Source organism: Festucalex cinctus, chromosome 12, assembly GCF_051991245.1.
Source record: "Festucalex cinctus isolate MCC-2025b chromosome 12, RoL_Fcin_1.0, whole genome shotgun sequence".
NCBI lineage: Eukaryota > Metazoa > Chordata > Actinopteri > Syngnathiformes > Syngnathidae > Festucalex > Festucalex cinctus.
In genome coordinates this window covers 14,305,864-14,325,646 of record NC_135422.1, presented here as the reverse complement: position 1 = coordinate 14,325,646, position 19,783 = coordinate 14,305,864, and the positions used below count along the sequence as shown (strand labels likewise).

Here is a 19,783-nt window from a genome sequence, read left to right as displayed (position 1 = left end):
TTTTTTTTTTTTTTGCTGCTGCTTTGGAATATGAGCCCCTCTCATTAGGGATCTCTCAGCATGGAGATCATTTGATTTCTGTAGCAGTGCTCTTTGTAAACATGACGATATGTACTCTGTAAACAAATCAAACAAGCAGCCGATTGTGGGCCACAAGTGTGTGAGCGTGTGTGTGCAATGGATGAAGGAATATGTATTAGGGCCATACTGAAAAGAAAATTACATTATATAATGAAAATTAAGTGTCACTTTCTAAAAGCCTAATACAGTATGATATATCTATACTTTCAAGAAAGAAGTCATACTGTAGTCATATGGGATAAAGTCTTCTTTTTCAAGAAAAATAATCTCTTTTTTTTTTTTTTTAAAGAAGTCATATATTTTTCAAGAGAAAAAAAAGACTTTTCAAGGAAAAATTAATGTACAGTATCGTTTAATAAAAAAGTGAAAAAAATTTAAAGAAAAAATATTATACGAGTATAAAGTTATATTTTTTCAAGAAAATAGTTAACTTTTTAAAGAAAACGGTCACTTTTTAGGAAAAGAAAATCTTTTTTTTTGGTGGGGGGCAGTTATAGTTTTATGAGAATTAAGTCAGATTACATTCAAGAAAATATTCAAAAAATTTTTTAACAAAAAAAGTCTTAGTCTTATGAGAATAAAGTCAAATTTTATTCAAGAAAAAGCATGATATTTCCAGAGCGAAATAAATTTAATTTTTCAGAATAAAGTTGCTTTGTTACAGATAGAATATTATGAATATTTTCCTCAAAGAAATATGATTTATTCTGGTAAGATGACTTTTTCTTGAAAAATACAACTGTTTTCTAAAAAAAAAAAGACCTAATTCTTGTAGTATAATTATTTTTTCTTTCATGGGGCCCTAATACTCCTTTGTAGCAGTCAAATATTACATGAATAAAATAAATCCAGAAGAAAGATGAATTGTTGAATGATTGCAGAGGGAAGCATGCTCCCACCTCAGGTGAGTTTACACTGTACATCCCATGCAACAATACTAAATGAATCCCAAGAGAATCTTCTTTTAGAACCATTGAAGATGCAAAAAAATAAAAAGGTCATACATTATATATATAGATATATATATCTTCTTTTTTTTTTACACATAATATATGCATGCAATACTTTTTCTGTCGTGTGCGAACATCTCTCTATCATCCACGAGCTCTACAAGCCTGGCTGGCAGAGACACTTATCATTACAATTATCATAGGAGTTATTGTTTTTCTTTACGATTACTGAAAGCAGTACGTAGTTGCAGCGGTGAACAACTTGCAAGGGGAGGCTGGCTGGTAGGAACACGAATCAAAAAGGAAGTGCTCCACTCATTGAAAGAAGTCGGCGTGACGTCACGTGTGAGCCGCCATATTGGTAAGGGGGGCGAAATGGGCTGTGGAGCGCTCTGTGGAATTATGCTGAAAATTCAACCGGAGAAGCACGTTTCACTGAGCAACGGGATTCGGTTGGTGTGTCATAACATGAGTAGAGCCACAATAAAGTGTCAGGAAAACCCATGCTCAAAAACACATGGGATGTCGGCCATTTTGTTTTGAAGATACCAGTTTAGGCTCATTTGCAAGGCAAACTCTTTTAGAGATAATGTCTCAATGATACCAGATTTGAACCATGTCTACTACGAGACGAGAAGTTAAATTATGAACATATTTTACAGAGTTGAGTGTAGACTGAGCATAGTGGCAAAGTTGGATGACTCGCCATAAAATGCAAAACTCTTAGGATTGTAAGTCCCCTTGACCAAATGTATAGCAACATGAAATTTGGTAAGCATGTCATTCATACCGTGCCATGTCACGTTAAAAAATAGACAGGAAGTCCACCATTTTGTTAGCAAGCGGCCATTTTAAGGTCAGTTTGGCCATTTCCAGATTGCTACGATATATAACTCACATATACAAGACAGTTAATGCTAAATTATAAAAGCATGGTGGCAAAAAGCTTGACCAAACATCTTGAAAATTCAGCTCAAATTTGGTAGGACTGTCTATCATGTGTAGGCCTTCGAAAAAAAATGTCAAGAAAATACTGAAAAGAAACAAAAAGTCTGCCATTTTGGTTTAAAGCCGGCATTTTGCCTCCAATTTGCCCGCTTCAGGGATTCTTGAAAGACGGAAATTTTCTTGAGATATTGTCCAATTGAGAATTTGATGCACATATGATTTTACATCTACCATTGCAGCGATGCTAGATGGCTCACCATAAAACACAAAATACTAGATCAAACGTTTTGTTTTTTGTTTTGTTTTGAATCATCTACCTAAGCTTGTTTGAATGAGTAACAAGAATAGACCCATAAAAAAAAAGTCTCAAGAAGCCATGCCCAAAAGAGAAAGGAAGTCCACCATTTTGGTTCAAAGCGGACATTTTAGGTTCAATCTCAGATTTGTCCTTGAGATTTTGTCCATTTGCTACCAAATTACAAATTATTGCGTGTGACCGCAGCATAGCTGAATGTGTTGACTTAAAACATCAAGGTCAACACCAAAGTCAAATACTGCAACTGTCGTGAATGGTTTCCCCCGATACCAATATGGCGGCTACTCGTCGGACGTGTCACAAAGTACCCGGCTATTCAACTTCATCCATATACGAGCCGGATGAGTGCGCACGTGTGTGTTTGTGTGTGTGGAGGGTTCACGGTGCACAACAACATGTTCGGAAATAGAAATGTAGCATTATCTTATCGCTATATTCAAAATGATTCCGCATATTTGACATATTTCTCATGCATACAACCACAAGAAGCGAGTCCATTGAAAAAGAGTCCAAGCTTTTTTTTCCCTTTTTTTTTTTTTTTTTTTGTTACCCCTGTGGAATGAGACATTTAAACAGCGGTCCAGTGTGTGTATGTACGTGTGTGTGTATAGGTGCGTGTGCAAGCAGGGTGACAGGGAGAAGGGGAGGGGGCTTGGGGAGCGAGCAGAGGTGGCGTTTAGAGGGTGAGTGTGGTGGGCGGGGCAAATGGGCTTCACTTCTGCATGTCACACTGCAACAGCAGCACGATGGACGGGTCGCTCTTGGCCGCCTCCTTGAACTCCTCCAGCGAAATCTGGTCGTCGTTGTTCTTATCCATTTTGCTGAAGATCTTGTCCACCCGCTGCGCTGGTGTCAGGCCGTCCTCGTTCATCTTCATCATGATCACCGTGCCCACCATTTTGTAGATGGCCTGCAGGGGAGTGAGCGGCACTTTGTTATGTCGTCCTATGAAATGAGGGTGTGTCACCTACTATATCATTTTTTATCCTTGGGGTCATTTGACTAAAACATGCCACAGACCTGTTATTGAATTAAATTGTGGGAGAAAATGCATAATATGGTTAATTTTAATGTATATACTTCCTCCAGGAACTTTCAGTGCAGCAACTTGGCATGAGCTATATCAAATTTTGACAATATGAAAACCGTGAGCAAAAATAAAAGGGGTACCACGGTATTAAAATTACCATTATTAATTATTCAGCCTTAAGATTTTTTTACGTTTTATTATTAGCTTGGTATGGGTCTTATTATTATTATTATTATTATTATTATTATTATTATTATTTGGTTAAATAAAAATATTTGCTACATATTTAGTACATCAAGAAATGAACACCATTTAAGTTTAATTAAATAAATAAATAAATTAATTAATTAAATATGTTTTAATCATTAGCAAGTCACAGTGTCACTTGTGAGCTATTTTTAGAACAGACTTGTGGGCTACTCATGTTGTCATGGGGCTAACTAGTACACCCTGGCACCATGATTTATTTATTGAATTTATTATTATTATTATTATTATTATTTATTTATTTAATTTTTTTAGGAAAATACACATTAATTAAAAGGCATCTGTGTCAGTAACTATAACTGTGTCTCTTCCGTCCAACCTGCCTCCGTCCCCCACCAACTCTGTGCCGCATTGCTCAACTCAACTGATTGGAGGAAATTAACTTCACTCAACTGTGCCAGCGACCAATCATATTGCGCCCTGTTTAGAATCACCCCAAATAAGATAAAAGAGGCTCTCGTCATTTTTAACAAGTCACCATTCGCAGTTATTGAAACCTGGACTTTTTGAAACCAAGGTAAACTGTCAAACTGGTAATCGGCCCATACCTAAGTAACAATTTTAGGGGTCACGTGTACATGAATGACGCTGGTTGAAATAGACAATCATCAAGGCGAACATGCTATCTACTCCCTTGTGTTTGTGTAAAGCTGTGCTGTAATTCTGTAACTCAATACAACTGCAGTCTCGCCATCACTCGCCCACCGCCCGCCTGCCTGAGTGGTGCAGGTGTGCAGCAGCGTGACAGTCACAGTCTGCCCGATAATACCCCAACTCAGTCTGTGGTGATGCAGGACGTGCCACACCCCAGTAAAATGTTCTCATCAACAGGGTGTTTGCGGAGAATACGTTCCTAAACGTACCTCAATGATCTCCAACATTTCCACCCGGGTGATCTTGCCGTCTCCGTCCAGGTCGTACATGTTGAAGGCCCAGTTGAGCTTCTGCTCGAAACTGCCGCGCGACGTGATGGACAGCGCGCAGATGAACTCTCGGAAGTCGATGGTGCCGTCGCCGTTCTTGTCAAAGGTGCGGAAGGCGTGCTGGGCGAACTTGGAGGCGTCGCCGTACGGGAAGAACTGCAAAAGAGGAGACGGCGGGTGAGGACACCATCAGGTTGCAGGTTGCAAGATTTTTGGGGTCCAGAGAAAGCTTCCAAAATGTTTCACTAGTTGTATTGTTTTTATTGGTCCCTATATTGCTTTTATATGAAATTATTTTGTGTAGGGATAGACCGATAATCGGCCGGGCCGATTATCGGCGCCGATATTTGTCAAAATGCCAAATATCGGCATCGGCCATTTTTTGAATCTGTAGGCCGATAAAGCTCACTGAGCAGGGAATACTTGCGAACGTAGCGAATTTGGGGTTTTCATCAGGATTTGTAAGATGTTCGCAGTCAGTTTTTATTTGTCGAATACACATTTGGAACATATTCACACAATTTTTCACCGCGAAAATCTTTTTGAAACGTTTTTACGAACCCTAACAAAAACCCCAAATGAGCTACATTCACATGAATTTGTTACTCAGTGAGAAATTATATATAGTTTGAAAGAATTCCCCCCCATTTTACTGCAAATGAATATCGGCTTGAAATATCGGTTATCGGCCGACTTGACTACAAATAATCTGTATCGGTATCGGCCTTGAAAAAACCATATCGGTCTATCACTAATTTTGTGGATCCACAAGATACTGTATGGCTCGCAGACTATCATTTGACAAGCACTTTTAATGAATTTGGTAATTGATTATTGATAATTGACAGCTCTAAAATGAATCCATAGATGTTTGGGCCGTGGACCCACCTTGACGTAGAGCTGCTGGAACTCCTCCAGGTTGAGTCTTCCAGTGGGGCAGTCTTTGAGGAAGCCCTTGTACCACTGCTTCAGCTCGTGCTCGTTGAACTCCGTGTTCTTCACCAGGTCCTCCATCACCTCGGGTGTCAGCTTGCTGTTCTGCTTTCCCATGGCTGCTGCTGCTGCTGCTGCGTACACACGAAAATCAATTCAATGCGCCCAGTGGAAACTCTCATGTCATATGATCTGGTGTTGGACTGCTGTTTTTATTTTGTGGAAAATGGGGGAAAAAACAACACAAAGATAGTGTTCCGAGCTCATGGAATCATATTCCAAAAGCACTTTGTTATATGTGGTTGTTTTTTTTTAAAGTGCTCAATAAACAAAGTTGAGAGTTGAGTTAGGTTAAGCCGTGATGTCTAAATAAACCCTGTAAGTACTGTGAAACTGCAAAACAAATGAAATTAGATATGGATCATTTGATCACATCGCTGATACTTTAACAACTGTAGGAATTATAAACAATGAATTTTACAGGAAAGTAAACAAAGATAATGTTAAGCTAACTTGCCTAGCGTTTCAGGCATTTAGCACAATTTCACCTCCTGACATTACATACAGAAAATTAATATGTATTAAGTGCAGTTTACCTTAAAGACCCTATTAAGTGTATCAGAGATGTGTTTCTAAACACATATGTGTTTGAAGATCCTCGCTAAAAACATAACGAAGACTGCAAAGTATTGAGTACCCGTTGGTGGAGATATGGTATTGAACTGTTTTTCCTCACTTCAGTTTTCCTGACTTTTTGGACACGCCTAAAAGGGGACACGAGGCACGAGGCGCCTCTCCTCCACTATAAGAACTTGCTCCCCTTTGTTAGCTGTTAGCTTATGAGCTATCTGCTAGCTAGCAACTCATTTTTTTCTGGCGAAGAAGGTTCCAGCCACTGCCGGATTATTTACGCGGCTCCAAAAACACGCGTGGATGTGAAAGCGCAAGGAAGATGCTAGACGAAGGAGCAAAAACAGCTTGAGTTTGCGTCATTTTTAAGCCTTACTGTATTTTACACACAGTATAGGCTTTCTTTTTAACCATTCAAATTTGGGAGGGTTGTTCCCAGCACTCTTCTCAGAGCTGTGTCAAATTTACCATAAATGCATTTAAACTTACAGAGACTTTAACTCCAACACCATGAAAAACACTGTATGACAATTAAAAGTATTAAAAATGACAGTGTTGCCAATAAAGGTTTAATATAAGATGACAGACTGTTGCCATTAGGCGAGAAATCGTGCAGCATCAGAGGTTCCAATGTGTGTGTGTTTGTTTTAATGTTCAGGGTGGGAGGGTTGAAAGTGTTGAATTGTTTCCCCCCTGGTGCTCATGTTTCTATTTCGGGCCTCAAGCTTGTTTGTGCCAGTCTGTGGCACTGACCTGGATCCTCACTGTCACTCAGCCACTTCATCAATGGATGAGAGTCAGCTAGCACAACATGCTGTGGGATGGAGATGCGCTGGTAAACATGGGGCCGGTCTAGATGTCATTTTGAGTGGTCAATGAGGCATAAAGGGGTCATTGATCCGCAGAGTCCGACTGTTTCAAGTTTGCAAATAAGCTGTTCATGATATTAAGGAACAAACGTGGGCCGGTCTATATGCAATTTATAATGGAGGCTGAATCCATCCAGTCTGAACATACAAGCACATCATTGATCCATGCAGCCAGAATGTTTCAAGTGTGCTACTAAGAATTCAACATGGGCCAGTCTATGCGATCTATAACTGATCTGGAATCTGACATGAGCTGCATTCGTCCATGGATCAAACATGGGCCAGTCTATATGTCATCATCTAGAGCGGCCAATGAAGCACTCACTACATTAAAATTAAAATTCAATCGACCAGAATAACTTCAAAGGGTCATAGAATACACTAGTGTCACCAACAGGTAGTCCATGGGCCTGGTCTAAAAATAGCTCATCAACGAGATGCATCAATTTTTGTGTGTTCTTTTTTTTTTTTTTTTAAGAGAAAATCAACCCATCTTTTTTTTTTATGACAATAAAAAGTTCTGTGCAGCCCCACTAGTTTAAATACAATATTGTGGTTAATTTTGTGATAGAGGAATATAATCCAACAATTTTTTTATCAATATCAGAAGGTGGCCATTTTTCTACTTACTGTCAACAAAAAATGACGTCACAGTTTCTCAGGTCTCAGGTAACAACCAACCGCAGCAGCTCAGCTTAAAAACAAACAAACAGGTGAGCTGTGATTGGTCGTTGCCTGAGCAACTGTGATGTCATCTTCAGTTGACAGCAAAATGGCCGCCCCCTTGGTTAAAAACTCATATTCCACAAATCAGAATGTCATGTTTAGACTAATGAGGTCACATTTAACATATTATTTTCGACAAATTTTAAGGTTGACTTTCTCTTTAAATCTCACATCAATGTAAATTTGAAAATGGCAACAACAACAAACAATTTCAGTGTTTCAAAAGTCAGTAATGTTGTAGCGCATAACCAAACGTGGAGAAAAGATAGCGGGCGCTACCATGATGAGGAGAAGATTGACAACAAAATAATTTAACCACATTTGTTCTTTCAGAAGTGTCTTTGCTTATCTTCGCTTTTACCAGTACCCAAGAAGCAGCTCTCATTTTCAAAAAGGTTGGTGACCCCCTGCACTAGACCCATCAATCAGCTAAACTTGTGCCACCCAAGGAAACCAACCGCACCCCCCCAAAGGGGGCACCATGGGTGTGTGCTCGCCCCTGGCAACAACAGTAATACACACACAACTGAACATGATCCATGGACCTGAATGCGTCAAGTGTGAGCATCTATCAGCTTTTTTTGTTTTCTTTACATAAACGGTCACATTGCGCCGTGCCCCCCACCAATCAGAACCACCAAACATACGGTCCACTTTCTCTGCAGCATGACGGCAGGCTAGCCCAGGGCCCTCCAATATACATATTTGCAAATTAGAAAAAAAAAAGGGAAAAAAAAGAAAGAAATATCCAACACGTCAGCCAATGAATGACCTTGAAGGACAAAACACTTTGCAGGAAGATGCAGCGAACGCCTCGCATCACGCAACTGTGCGGCTGTTTTGACGTTGGGGGGAGGGGGGGGGGGGGGGGGTTCTTGAACGGAGGGAGGGTGGTCGTGGATGGTGGAGTTATGATGATGGTGATGTGCACGCTATGCGCACACAGGCCCAAGAGAAAGCGAAAAATAATGGGGGCTCACTCGTTATCGACGACGACGCAATTACGGTACGAGCGGCGGCGCCTCCCAAGAGACGCTGCCGCATTCCGATAGAAACGACGCAGTGATAAAGGGAGGGGGCGCAGGGGTGGTTGGTGGTGGCGGTAGGGGGGGGAATGCGCCAATTTGCACCCTGAGATAAAAAAAAAAACAAAAAAAACGCATATGAAGGCTGCAAAAAATGCGCAATTGAAGAAATTGCGCAGTGGGGAGGGGGGAAAAATCAACGCGTCCTGTCCACAACACAATGAAGGAAACAACCGAGCGGGCGGCTTACCTTATAGTACCGCTATTGTGTTCTTCTCCCCCTGCAAAGTACACAGCAAAAACTCCCCTCCGCTGGCGGCGAGGCTGAGGAGGAGGAGGAGAAGAGGAGGAGGAGGAGGAGGAGGGGTGATTGAGGTGATAGTGGTGGTAGGGAGGTGCGCAATTGTAATGCTTCTTCCAGAAGGAACCGCGGCTGCCGACGATGGTGCGATGGTGTTCTCGATGTCTCTACCGATGAAGAGGTGGTGCAGCAGCAGCAGCGGCACTGTCGTTTGTCGGACGTTTGCAGGAGCCTGAACGCATCACAGCCTCGCGCACTGACTGACGGACTCGACTGGCCCGCGCGTAGCGATCTTGCACCTCCACCTGCTCTGCGCACGCAAACGCACCATCACTCACAATGCATACGTAATCTAGATTTTTTTATTTTATTTTTTAAAGGGGTAGAAATAGAAATATTAGTAAGAAATGTAATAAAATATTGTATTAAAACACTAAATGGGAAAAAATGCAAACATATGGATGTGAAATAAATATTTTCTAAAATCAAATAACATGTATATTACGATAGATATAGGCCTATGAAAAAATACAATTGAGATGAAAACATTTTATGAAAAATTAAAATAATGAACAAACAAAAAATAAGATAATTCAGGATTTTTAGGGACAAAAATGACCAACAAATGTAATACAAAATATGCAGTTATAAAACAAAAAAATAGAAAAACTTAATAGAAATTACATAAATAATGGAAAACTTAAAAACATTACAAACATGCCAAAATATTTTTAAAAAGTTATTAAAGTTAAATTATTACCCCCTCCCCAATATAATATGGAAAATACATAAATAAAAAAAGAAAATAATCGAAAAATATTAGGAAAAAATACAAAATTAGAAATTAATAGAAAATACAACATAAAGAGTCTTGCCAATATATATATAAATATATATATATATATATATATATATATATATATATATATATATATATATATATATATATATATATATATATATATATATATATATATATATATATATATATATATATATAAAGACAATACTGGGGAATAATAACAGCCTATAATATAAAACATGACAAATCTTAATCCAATGAGAAACTTATACGCTGTCCAGCAAACTAGTCCTTGGTGCTTCCTTTGTAACCTGAGGTTACTAGTTAAGTTCCATTTTCTATAACACTGACAATCTAAACAAATCTAGTCACACACATCACGCTCCCACACAAGTGGTAGTTGACATGTCTTGATTTAATATTCACATACAGGATTATTATTACACATATTATTTATATTTCCTTGACATTTCACCATAACAAAACACAAACCATCCCTGTACACGTCAACACTGATAAAAGACGGATTTTGAAAATGGTGAGGTTTGTAACATTTCGTGTACATTGAAACACTTCCACATATATGTATATTAGGGATGTACATCTCTCCAATAAAAGACGATTTTATACGTATCACAGCAAATTAAGTGATTAAAGTGTCAAAATTCAGTTTGGTTAAATCACAACTTATTTTCCAATTTGAATTGGTTTTTGTTATAAAATACCCCTAACGTATGTATATATGTCATCAAGTTAGAGTAAAACAGACTAATTAAGTGGAGGCGTGCTTAAGAAAAAAAAGCATCAAAATATCTTTAAAATAAGTTAAAGTAAAATGCTTTAGTTTTTTTCAGTGCAGATAAAGAAGCCATCTATATAGCAGGGGTGGGCAAACTATATTGTGCTCAAGGCTGACATTACACATTGGATTTTTAAAACAGACCAATGAGCCAAAAGCAGTTCAAATCTGCATGTATAACAGTTTATTTGTATAAAATAAAATAATAATTCGTTCTCATTTCTTAATTGCATACAAGTGGTGCCTTGAAATACAAGTTTAATTTGCTGTCCAGCCTCTGTTAACATCTGAAGGTTTCGGGGTTTTCACGGCATATCTTTGTAGCCCCAAAGTAGTCCCAGCCAGTCTGTTTAAAAAGATACAATTCAATGACAATTAAAAGTATTAAAAATGACAGTGTTGCCAAAGTGTTTCGTAATTTAACACAAATTGAAGTAGATAAATAAATTGTCTTCATATGAATACCTGGTTCATTTGCATTTATTTTAGCATAATCCTAACCTTAAAGACCAAAAGATTTATGTACAAAAAATCTGATATTATCTATTGTAATACAGATTTATGCTTGTGTTTGTTTAAAAAGAAATACACGGAAAGAGGAACATGAATAATAATTGCATATTAAATTGCAATTGCAAGAATGAAAAAAAAAAATCCCAATTCGATCATTTTTAAAAATAATTCAGCCCTACTTTCGTCCCCTCATTCCATGCCAGTGCCGTTTATAGTGAACAGCAAAATGCAAAGAAAAAAATGCTGTCTTTCACAGGGAGTGTGAAAGGGGCTTTTGTTAAACAGTCATTCATTGTTTCCACCGAGATTCGATCCAGTTATCAGCTACACAGTGAGCCAATTATGCCTGGTTGATTCCGTTAGTTCTTGCACACGGACCAATCAGGTGCCACGACCCTACAACTTGCTTTGCTTGAGCTTGTCGATGTGGTAGCACAGCTTGAGGGCGGGCCCCAGCTTCAGGCCGAGGTACTTCATGATCATGTCGCTCTTCAGCAGCAACAAAGCGTTACCGTCGATCTCCTGCACGGGTGGGCAAGGAAGGGGCTTAACATCCGGTTGATCGGGAATAATAACATAATAAGATGGCATGTAAAGATTTAAATTGCTGCAATTTCTTTTCATTGCGCTGTTCCTTCTGGTGTGCCAGCCTTGGCCACCAGGAGGCAGTATAATACTACCTCATTTCAAGCTCAGTCATTATTATTTCTATTTGAGGAGTCTGGGCTCACGTGTTTCCTGAAGACGTCGGCGTGAGGTCCGAGGGCGTTGGCGTCGGCGTCCCTGACGAACCATACCACGTCATCCACGCTCCACGCGGACGGATCCTTGCCGGGGGGCGGGGCCTTGGACTCCTGTGCGGCGTACACTCCTGACGGGAACAAAGGCCGGTAAACATGCGACTACGCAGCTGGGCACTTGTTAAGGCACACCTGCACACGCCAATGAGATCATTAATAAATACAAGTAAAATAAAACTGGTAGTGACTGTGTTAGATCTTATAGAAGTTAAATAAAGATGACTTGACTTGACTGAGTAAATGGAATTTAAGTCAGTTAGTCTGTTAGGTAGAAAGCTACTAAATCAGTTAGTGAAGCAATTTAGCTAGCTGATAAGTAAGTTAATAAGTTTAGTGCTAAAAGATAAAAAGTGAGTTATTTACAGAGTTAGTTCACGGTAGTCAGCAGTATGTTTTAGTGAGTTAGTACATCAGTGAGTTACTGAGTGAGTTAGTTAGTGAATGAGTTGCATACTAATTTAGCTAGTTGTAAGTTAATGAACAGCTTAGGTTGTAATAAATAAGTTAGAAAATAAGTTAATTACTGGGATAGTTTACAGTGGTCATCAGTATGTTCGTGAGTTATCACAATAGTGAGTTAGAAAATAAATTACTGAGTGACTTAGTGAATGAGCTACATACTAATTTAGCTAGTTATACGTAAGTGAATGAACAGCTTAGGTCACAAATAAGTTCTAAAGTAAGCTACTGGGTTAGAGGTAGTTATGTTAAGGACATTACATTACATAGGTATGTTAGTGATTGAAGTGGAATTTATTTTAGTGAGTTAGTGAATTAGATTGGTAGTAATTTAGCAAGTTGGTAGGTAAGTTAGTGAATGAGTTGTGTCGTAATTAAGTTAAAGGGTAAGTTAATTACTGAGCCAGTTGAGGTAGTTAGTATGTTAGTGAGTTGTTTTTAAGGTTGTAGGTTGTAGGTTGTATTTAAGTTAGTTAATTAGTAAAAATGGTAAGTAAGTTAATTTCATAAGTGGTAAGCTATGTAGTAAACTTCAGATGTAAGATAGGACTAGGAAAATAGTTAATTAGTGAGTCAGGATGTAAATTATTTAGTGATTGAGTAAGTAAGGTAGTGGTTTAGTTCAGTAGTAGTGAATTAGTGAATTAGTTGGTGACTACGTTAAGCCCATTTGCATTTAAGAAATGTTTGTTTTTAGAAACTGTGATTGGCTGACGACCAGACACAGGCCGGGTGTACCTGTCCTGTTGCTTTCCATGAAGGCGTTGGGGCTGCTCGGCGACTGCCGTGAAGCGGCCGACGCGTTGGAGAACTGCTGCGATGCGCGAAAGCCATAGGAGGACTTTGGCGAAGACGAGTATGAGGAAGAGCTTATGGAGCTGAACGCGGACTCCCTGTGCTCCGCCGCCGGGTACCGTTTCCCCTCCGTCTGCTCGTGGCGGTAATCCTCGGCCAGAGACGTTTCCGCTACGGGCCAAATGGGAAAAAAGGTAAGAAGGGGGCTGCAAAAACAATTCATTCAAACTGCATACAGGATGACGAGTGTTTTACCGTCGGAGTGGTAGGCACGCTGGCTGATGGGCTGGTCGCTGAACAGGTTCTCGCAGTGCAGGCTGCGACAAAGCTTCTTCAGGAAGCGCAGCACGTAGTCGATGCTGTTCACCACAGGCAGGCTCAGGAGGTGCTGCTTGCCGTCAAACGTGGCTGCAGTTCAAATGCGCAAAATACAAGTTGGTATTTTTATTTTTTTAGTGAATAGGACAACATATATATAAGTGCATACCATTGACTGTCATGAACAAATTGGATTTTTTTTTTCTTTTTTGGACTATGACGTGTTTTTTTCGGGGTAGTAACTCAACTTGATTTGGGATTTGTTGCTGAAACAGTAAACGAATGAGGAGTTTGAATCTGAGCTCTAGTGTTGTGTTGTGTGTCACATGACGGTGTCACAGACGTGACAGATTAGCAGAGACAACATTTTACAAAATCCTATCATTTTCGGCTCGTTTTTGTCCATGAACTAAAATGTCCATAGATTTTAGTCCAGTTTATATTAAGTGAAGGACATTTTCGTCTCGTCTTCATTAGTCGACGAAAATGCATACTGATTTAGTCTCACTTATTGTTCATTAATGAGGGTTTTTACGGAGCCCCGAAGGTGACATGGTAGAACAAAAAAAATTTTTTGCGTTCCCTCGCAAAACATTTTGCGTTCCCGCAAAGATTGCGTGCCCTCGCAAAAAACTTTGCGTTCGAACGCAAAGTTGTTTTGCGAGGGAACGCAAAGTTGTTTTTTTCGCCTACCATGTCACCTTCGCTGCGCCGTAAGCACTTCCGGGTCATCTTCCATGTGAACAAAAGCGACGTGTAAACAAAGCAGTGTAAAAATACATGCTCCATGCTAGTCGCCTTTGGGAAAGCTTTCCCACTGTTTTGTTTCATGTTTACAAACGTTCCATCCTCGTCGCTTTTGTTCACGTGGAAGATGACCCGGAAGTGTTTACGGCGCAGCTAAGGTGACATGGTAAGCGAAAAAAACAACTTGCGTAGATTGCGAGGGAACGCAATCTTTGCGAGGGAACGCAAAATGTTTTGCGAGGGAAAGCAAAGTTGTTGTTTTTTTTCTACCATGTCACCTTCGGGGCTCCGTAGGTTTTAGGCTAGTCTAGTCTAGTCTAGTTTTAGTCTGGTGGAAAATGTGTGTTGGCGAAATTATTTTTGTTTAGTTTCTGTTCACCAAATTAACACTAGTTCTAATAAATGGCCACTATGGACAAAAAGAGGTGCCGAGCAGAGCGCGGCGTGTGACAAACTACCCGATATCTTCTCTCCGCCGTATCCCTGCGTGAGCAGCGTGAAGACGGTCTTCTGCTGGAAGGCGCTGTCGATGCATCCCTGCACGGCCTGCTGCAGCACCACCGACGGTCGGTCGGGTCCGAAATGGTCGGGCAGCTGCTGGATCTTCTTTCGGTCCAGGTTGGGGCCCGTGTTGGCCTGCTTGTTGATGTAGATGCACACTGAACGCAGGAAGTGGCAACAATTAGCAATTTGAAAAAAGTTTTGCAAGTTTTTTAATTTTTATTGGTTAATTGATTTATTGTAAATAATAACATAAACATAATAAATTTAATACATAATTATTATAACAAATTTATTAAAAAATAATATACTTTATTACAATATTTCTTAATTAATTCATACGTTCTACATTCTAATTTATCTATTAAAACTATTGGTTGATTAAATGTAATTAAATTACTAATAAATATTAACTTAAAAAAAGGGGAGCAAATTAAATTGTTGATGTAGATGGTGGCAAGAATGAACAATTTGAAAAAGTTTTGCAAGTTTTTTTTTTAATAACTTATCTTACTTAATAATTGGTTAATTGATTTATTTTAAATAATAACAAACATGAGTATATTTAATACATAATTATAACAAATACAATAAAAAAATAATATATCTTATTACAATATTTCTTAATTAATTTATAGGTTCTACATTATAATTTATCTTTAAAAAAACCTATTGTCTGATTTAATGTAATTAAATTGCTTATAAATATTAACTTAATAAAAGGGGGGTTGGGCAAATTAAACCCCAAAAATCCTTTTAAAAAAAATGCTAAAAATTAAAGGGGTACTTGACTAATTGAGCCATTTTCAGCAGTAAAAAGTTAATATTTTGTCCAGAATGAATTTGATAACCACATTATTTTTCATGTTCAATTAATACCTTTAAAAATTCATTTTTACACTTGCAGTCGATTGAAGATGACATCATCTGTGCTGAGGAAGTAGGTAACAACCAATCATGGGCAATGGCTCACTTTGCTGACCCAACCCAGAAAACAGGTGAACCATATCATGATTGGTCATTACCTACTTCCTCAGCAGAGGTGATGTCATCATCAGTTGACAGCAAGCGTAAAAATTAGTTTTTAAAAGTATCAATTGTACATGAAAAATAATCAAGTTATCAAATTCATTCTGGACAAAATATTAACTTTTTACTGTTGAAAAATGGCTCAATGAGTCACGTATGCCTTTAAATAAAAAGTGGACAGACTATGCCCATCCTACCTGTGAGCACCTGGGGCGTGGCCGAGTGGGGGACTGTGGCGGCGTCCTGAGGGATGGAGCTCATGTCGGGCTCGGGGGTGCTGCTTGGCGGCGAGATGGCCAACGGCGTCATCACCATCCGGGGTTTCAGCTGCACAAGAACGAGAAAAAGCACTTCTAAACACATTGACTTGATTTGTTTTGTGTTGATTTCTTTGTGTTAACTGTGGGATGGATGGATGTGTGGAGCGGGACTCATTTTCAGCACTGGAGCTCAGACAGGCCCCACTTAAAAACATTTTAATGAAGATGTACACTTTTACCCTTAGTAGTTTATCAGTCTAAAATTTACCATTCCCTCCAACAATATTCATATTGTATTTGGTATAAAAAATAAAAAAAATAAAAAATAAATACAATTGAATGTGCTTACAAGCTCACGATCAGTGTGTATCTGAACAAGCATTACAACATAAATATCTAAAATGGACAAAAATGGTCCAACAGGAAAGTGTACATAATATGCGATAAGCCACTTCATTTAACAAGGCAAATTTATCAAACATAGTTAAGTCGACTCAACAACCTTTAGGCAGCTAATACAGCACTTCCTGTTAGCCCTCTTATTTGAAACCTAGTCACGCCACTTCCGGTGTGTTATTTAAATGATAGACAGATGCTAACTTTATGATCACTTTCCCAGCATGCTTTGATGCCGTTAAAAGCAACACTGGTGCCTCTTTAATGTGTTATTTTGGGCAGACGGTGTGTTAATATTGTTGCAATGGTCAAGTCTAGTCAAGTCATCTTTATTTATATAGTGCTTTTTAACAGCCTTGGGTTTGTCGTCGTTCCACTTTTGCTTTTAAATTATTGCGATTGGTAACACTGTTTGTGCAGTCAGTGGTATATAATACAACAGCCTTGTCAAACTAAAGAATTTGTACAGTCTGTATTTTTACCGTTTTTCTTTTTAAACTGTTTGACCACCAAAAACGTTTAATAATGTATGCTAAAATCATAATGAATGCCGCCATAAACGTTAATTGACGTTTAGTACGTTTGTTTGTTTGTTTGTTTGTTTTTAAATCAATGGGCAGTGCAACATCTTGTGGAGTGCTGCCTGGTCAATGGAGTTGTGAAATCAAAAACACCCACACTACAGCCAGCAGGTAGCAGCATTGTATCTCTATTCAATGGGCTCAAGGCGTATCGGATTACAATGAAAAATGACAAAGCTGATGAAATAGAACATTTTCAAAGATGACGTGAATGATCAAAAGCCTTTGTCACATTAAATTAAATTCACAGAGCGTCACTAAACAAAAAATATTATTGTCAAAGTCACTGTTGTGCAGGAAATGTATCTTTTTACAAAAAGCAAATTTTCTCATTTTTTTCTATTTTCGCTTATGTCACACAGATTGCCTATTTTCAAATGGTGATTATTAAAGAATGGAGTACTTTTTTTTCTAATAAAAAAATGGAATTCAATCTTTCATATGGTATCCACCATGTTTATATAGTCATAGCGTATAATATTCTGTTTGACTTGAAAGATGAGTGAAAATGCTCGACATCGGCTGGCACTGTCGGGATTGTTTTTTGGATAACGTTTGGCAGTCAAAGAGTTAAATATTTGATCTTTGACGTCTATAGCCGTCAATGGCAGTGAACGAGTTCAAATCGGATCAGTTACGAGCTCGGCCACGGGAACAAATTCAATTTCAGGGTACCGCCCCGTGAACCTCGCCGCCCCGTCCTGACCTTGAATCCCGGCTTCCTGCCCCTCTTCTTCGGCACCTTGAGCGGCGGCAGCGAGTCGGCGTAGCGGTTGGCGAAATCCATCTTGACCACGCTGCGCAGCGGGGGTCTGCCTCGCTTCCGGCCCGGAATCTTGCCCAATTGGCCCGGCATGAAGGAGGATGGCGCCACTGCGGCCGATTGCATTTCACCGCCGTCGTTGCCGTCTGCTTGCTGCTGCACCGTCACTGCGGGTGCACTCATTTGGAGCTGTTAAAAAAATAAATAAATAAATCAAAGAAATCCAGCTCACCCAAAGAAGAAAAATAGTTTCTTCCGATATAACGCCATGACAAAATCACTCTCCCGTTTAATGTTGCCGCAGGCTCTCATTAGTCTAATGCATTCAGCAGTAAATGGGTGGGAGATGGTTTCAGGAATCGGTGGGGGGGGGGGGGGGGGGGTGTCTTCACCATGGCTACCCAGCTATGTAGTACGATTAGCGCCCACGACAGCGACAGTCTTCGAGCCCGCGTAGGAGACGTCCGTTGACAAAAGGATGTAAACACTCACCGCCCGACGCAGACAAGCAGGAGGGGTCCCGACGGCGCCTTGCTCGTCTTACCGTTTAAAAGGCGGATGTAAAACTGCGGCTGTGTGTGTACGGACCGATGGACAGATGGAGAGAGAGAAAGAGAGAGAGAGAGGGAGAGTGGGCGAGGGAGACACAGAGAGAGTGACACAGTATGCGCCTGGAGATAGTGGCAGGGTAGTAGTGATGGGGTTGCTCTGTTGTCATGGCAACAAGCCTGTAAAGCCTCCCGTGTTTTGTCTGCGGCTCACTGATGTGGAGGTGAAATCGCACTCGTTTTCTGTTACCAGACGGAAGGATGCGCGTCCGTATATTTTGGGGGTCGAATACAAACGCGACTTAATTAGGACTGTGATGAATTCATGTGGATATAATGTATTAAATCAAAGAAGTTATCATTGTCATCACATATTTAAACCATCTGAGTCTGATGCTGATTCTAATTGTACAGCAATTCTGCTTTCATTGTTACATGGATCTTTCATTGTAAATGCACAAAAGAGGATCACTTGGTTCAAATTTAGGGAACAGATTAATACATTTTCTGAAAGGGAATTTTAAAATGCTATCAAATGATGTATAGACTGTGAATTTAATATTGATTAATATTTGATGAAGATATGTCAATTTGAAAAAGGAAATAAGTAGCTGGAGAATGGAAGAAATCATAATCAAAGTTGGTGAATTGTATTCCTAAACACACTTACAATTAAATAAATAAATAAATTAATTAAATTAATGAACACCACTTATTTTCCTTTAGTGCTGTCAAGTGATTATTATTGTTTTTAAACAAATTAATCACACAATTTGCTGCAATTAATTAATCACGACTAATCATAAACTATTTTCTACTGCTATTTACTTGACCAAAATCTTGGAATTAATTTACAAATCATTGAATAGAAAGTATATTTCAATTCAAAGACTGTTCTAAGAGCTTTCTTTGATTCTTTAATAAAACTTCTCCAGTAAAAAACAAACTCTTGAACAAAACAATCAAAACTGACTCAGCCTTAGAGGCATCTTCCTGATATTCTTCTCATAGAAACAATTCTCCAAACTTCTCACTTACCGTTATAGGTTTGTCCACAAGCGTCACATTCCAACAGAGTTTATTGTCAAGGCCCCGTGGAGTTAACTTGAGCATACCGGATAGATATTGTAACTCCTTTTGTAGTTTAAAGATGAAACCGTCGCTGAGGCTCTTCGGTCGCTTTATTCCATTGAGCGGCAACGCGATGGGCATTCATTCAAGGGCTGCTATCGGCCACAGCTCGCACCCAGTCACTCCACACACTGATGAGCACTCACTGGAGCCAGTGTTCAAGTTGGTTAAGTCCATTCAGCATCATCTGCAAACATCTGAGATGTTCAGTTGTTGCTTTTGCTGTCATCATCAAAGACATCAGAGAAGCATCCACAACAAAGCAAATAAAGAGCAACAAATAGTCACACAAGGAGCACTGCAAAGTATGCTGACACACACATATATATATATATATATATA

The 19,783-nt window shown here is 39.2% G+C and overlaps 3 protein-coding genes across 6 annotated transcripts in view; all 3 read right to left on the bottom strand.

Moving 5' to 3' along the window:
• Positions 1 to 693: 693 nt before the first annotated feature.
• Positions 694 to 9,321, bottom strand: vsnl1b (visinin-like 1b). 2 transcript variants are annotated; one of them, XM_077538115.1, is made up of 4 exons: positions 8,949 to 9,321; positions 5,404 to 5,576; positions 4,456 to 4,671; positions 694 to 3,205 (listed from the first exon to the last, which is right to left on the bottom strand). In XM_077538115.1, exons 2-4 carry the CDS (start codon positions 5,563 to 5,565, stop codon positions 3,008 to 3,010), a joined length of 576 nt encoding a protein of 191 aa, XP_077394241.1. In that variant the 5' UTR covers positions 5,566 to 5,576; positions 8,949 to 9,321; the 3' UTR covers positions 694 to 3,007. The 2 variants fall into 2 exon arrangements, with proteins under 2 accessions (XP_077394241.1, XP_077394240.1); XM_077538114.1 differs by having other exon boundaries at positions 5,404 to 5,579; positions 8,949 to 9,320.
• An 877-nt stretch (positions 9,322 to 10,198) lies between these two features.
• scml4 (Scm polycomb group protein like 4) lies at positions 10,199 to 19,697 on the bottom strand. Of its 2 annotated transcripts, none has more exons than XM_077539700.1 (8): positions 19,349 to 19,697; positions 17,706 to 17,951; positions 15,960 to 16,089; positions 14,691 to 14,891; positions 13,423 to 13,575; positions 13,111 to 13,338; positions 11,845 to 11,984; positions 10,199 to 11,635 (listed from the first exon to the last, which is right to left on the bottom strand). In XM_077539700.1, exons 1-8 carry the CDS (start codon positions 19,520 to 19,522, stop codon positions 11,510 to 11,512), a joined length of 1,398 nt encoding a protein of 465 aa, XP_077395826.1. In that variant the 5' UTR covers positions 19,523 to 19,697; the 3' UTR covers positions 10,199 to 11,509. The 2 variants fall into 2 exon arrangements, with proteins under 2 accessions (XP_077395826.1, XP_077395827.1); XM_077539701.1 differs by lacking the exon at positions 19,349 to 19,697 and adding an exon at positions 18,255 to 19,331.
• Positions 19,521 to 19,783, bottom strand: part of zbtb24 (zinc finger and BTB domain containing 24) — a 26,836-nt gene continuing 26,573 nt past the window's right edge. Inside the window, exon 12 of one of the 2 annotated variants that reach the window (XM_077539692.1) lies at positions 19,521 to 19,638. The gene's annotated coding sequence lies outside the window, so the exon portion shown is untranslated. The remainder of the gene's footprint in view (positions 19,639 to 19,783) is intronic. The other variant, XM_077539693.1, reaches the window with a different exon arrangement.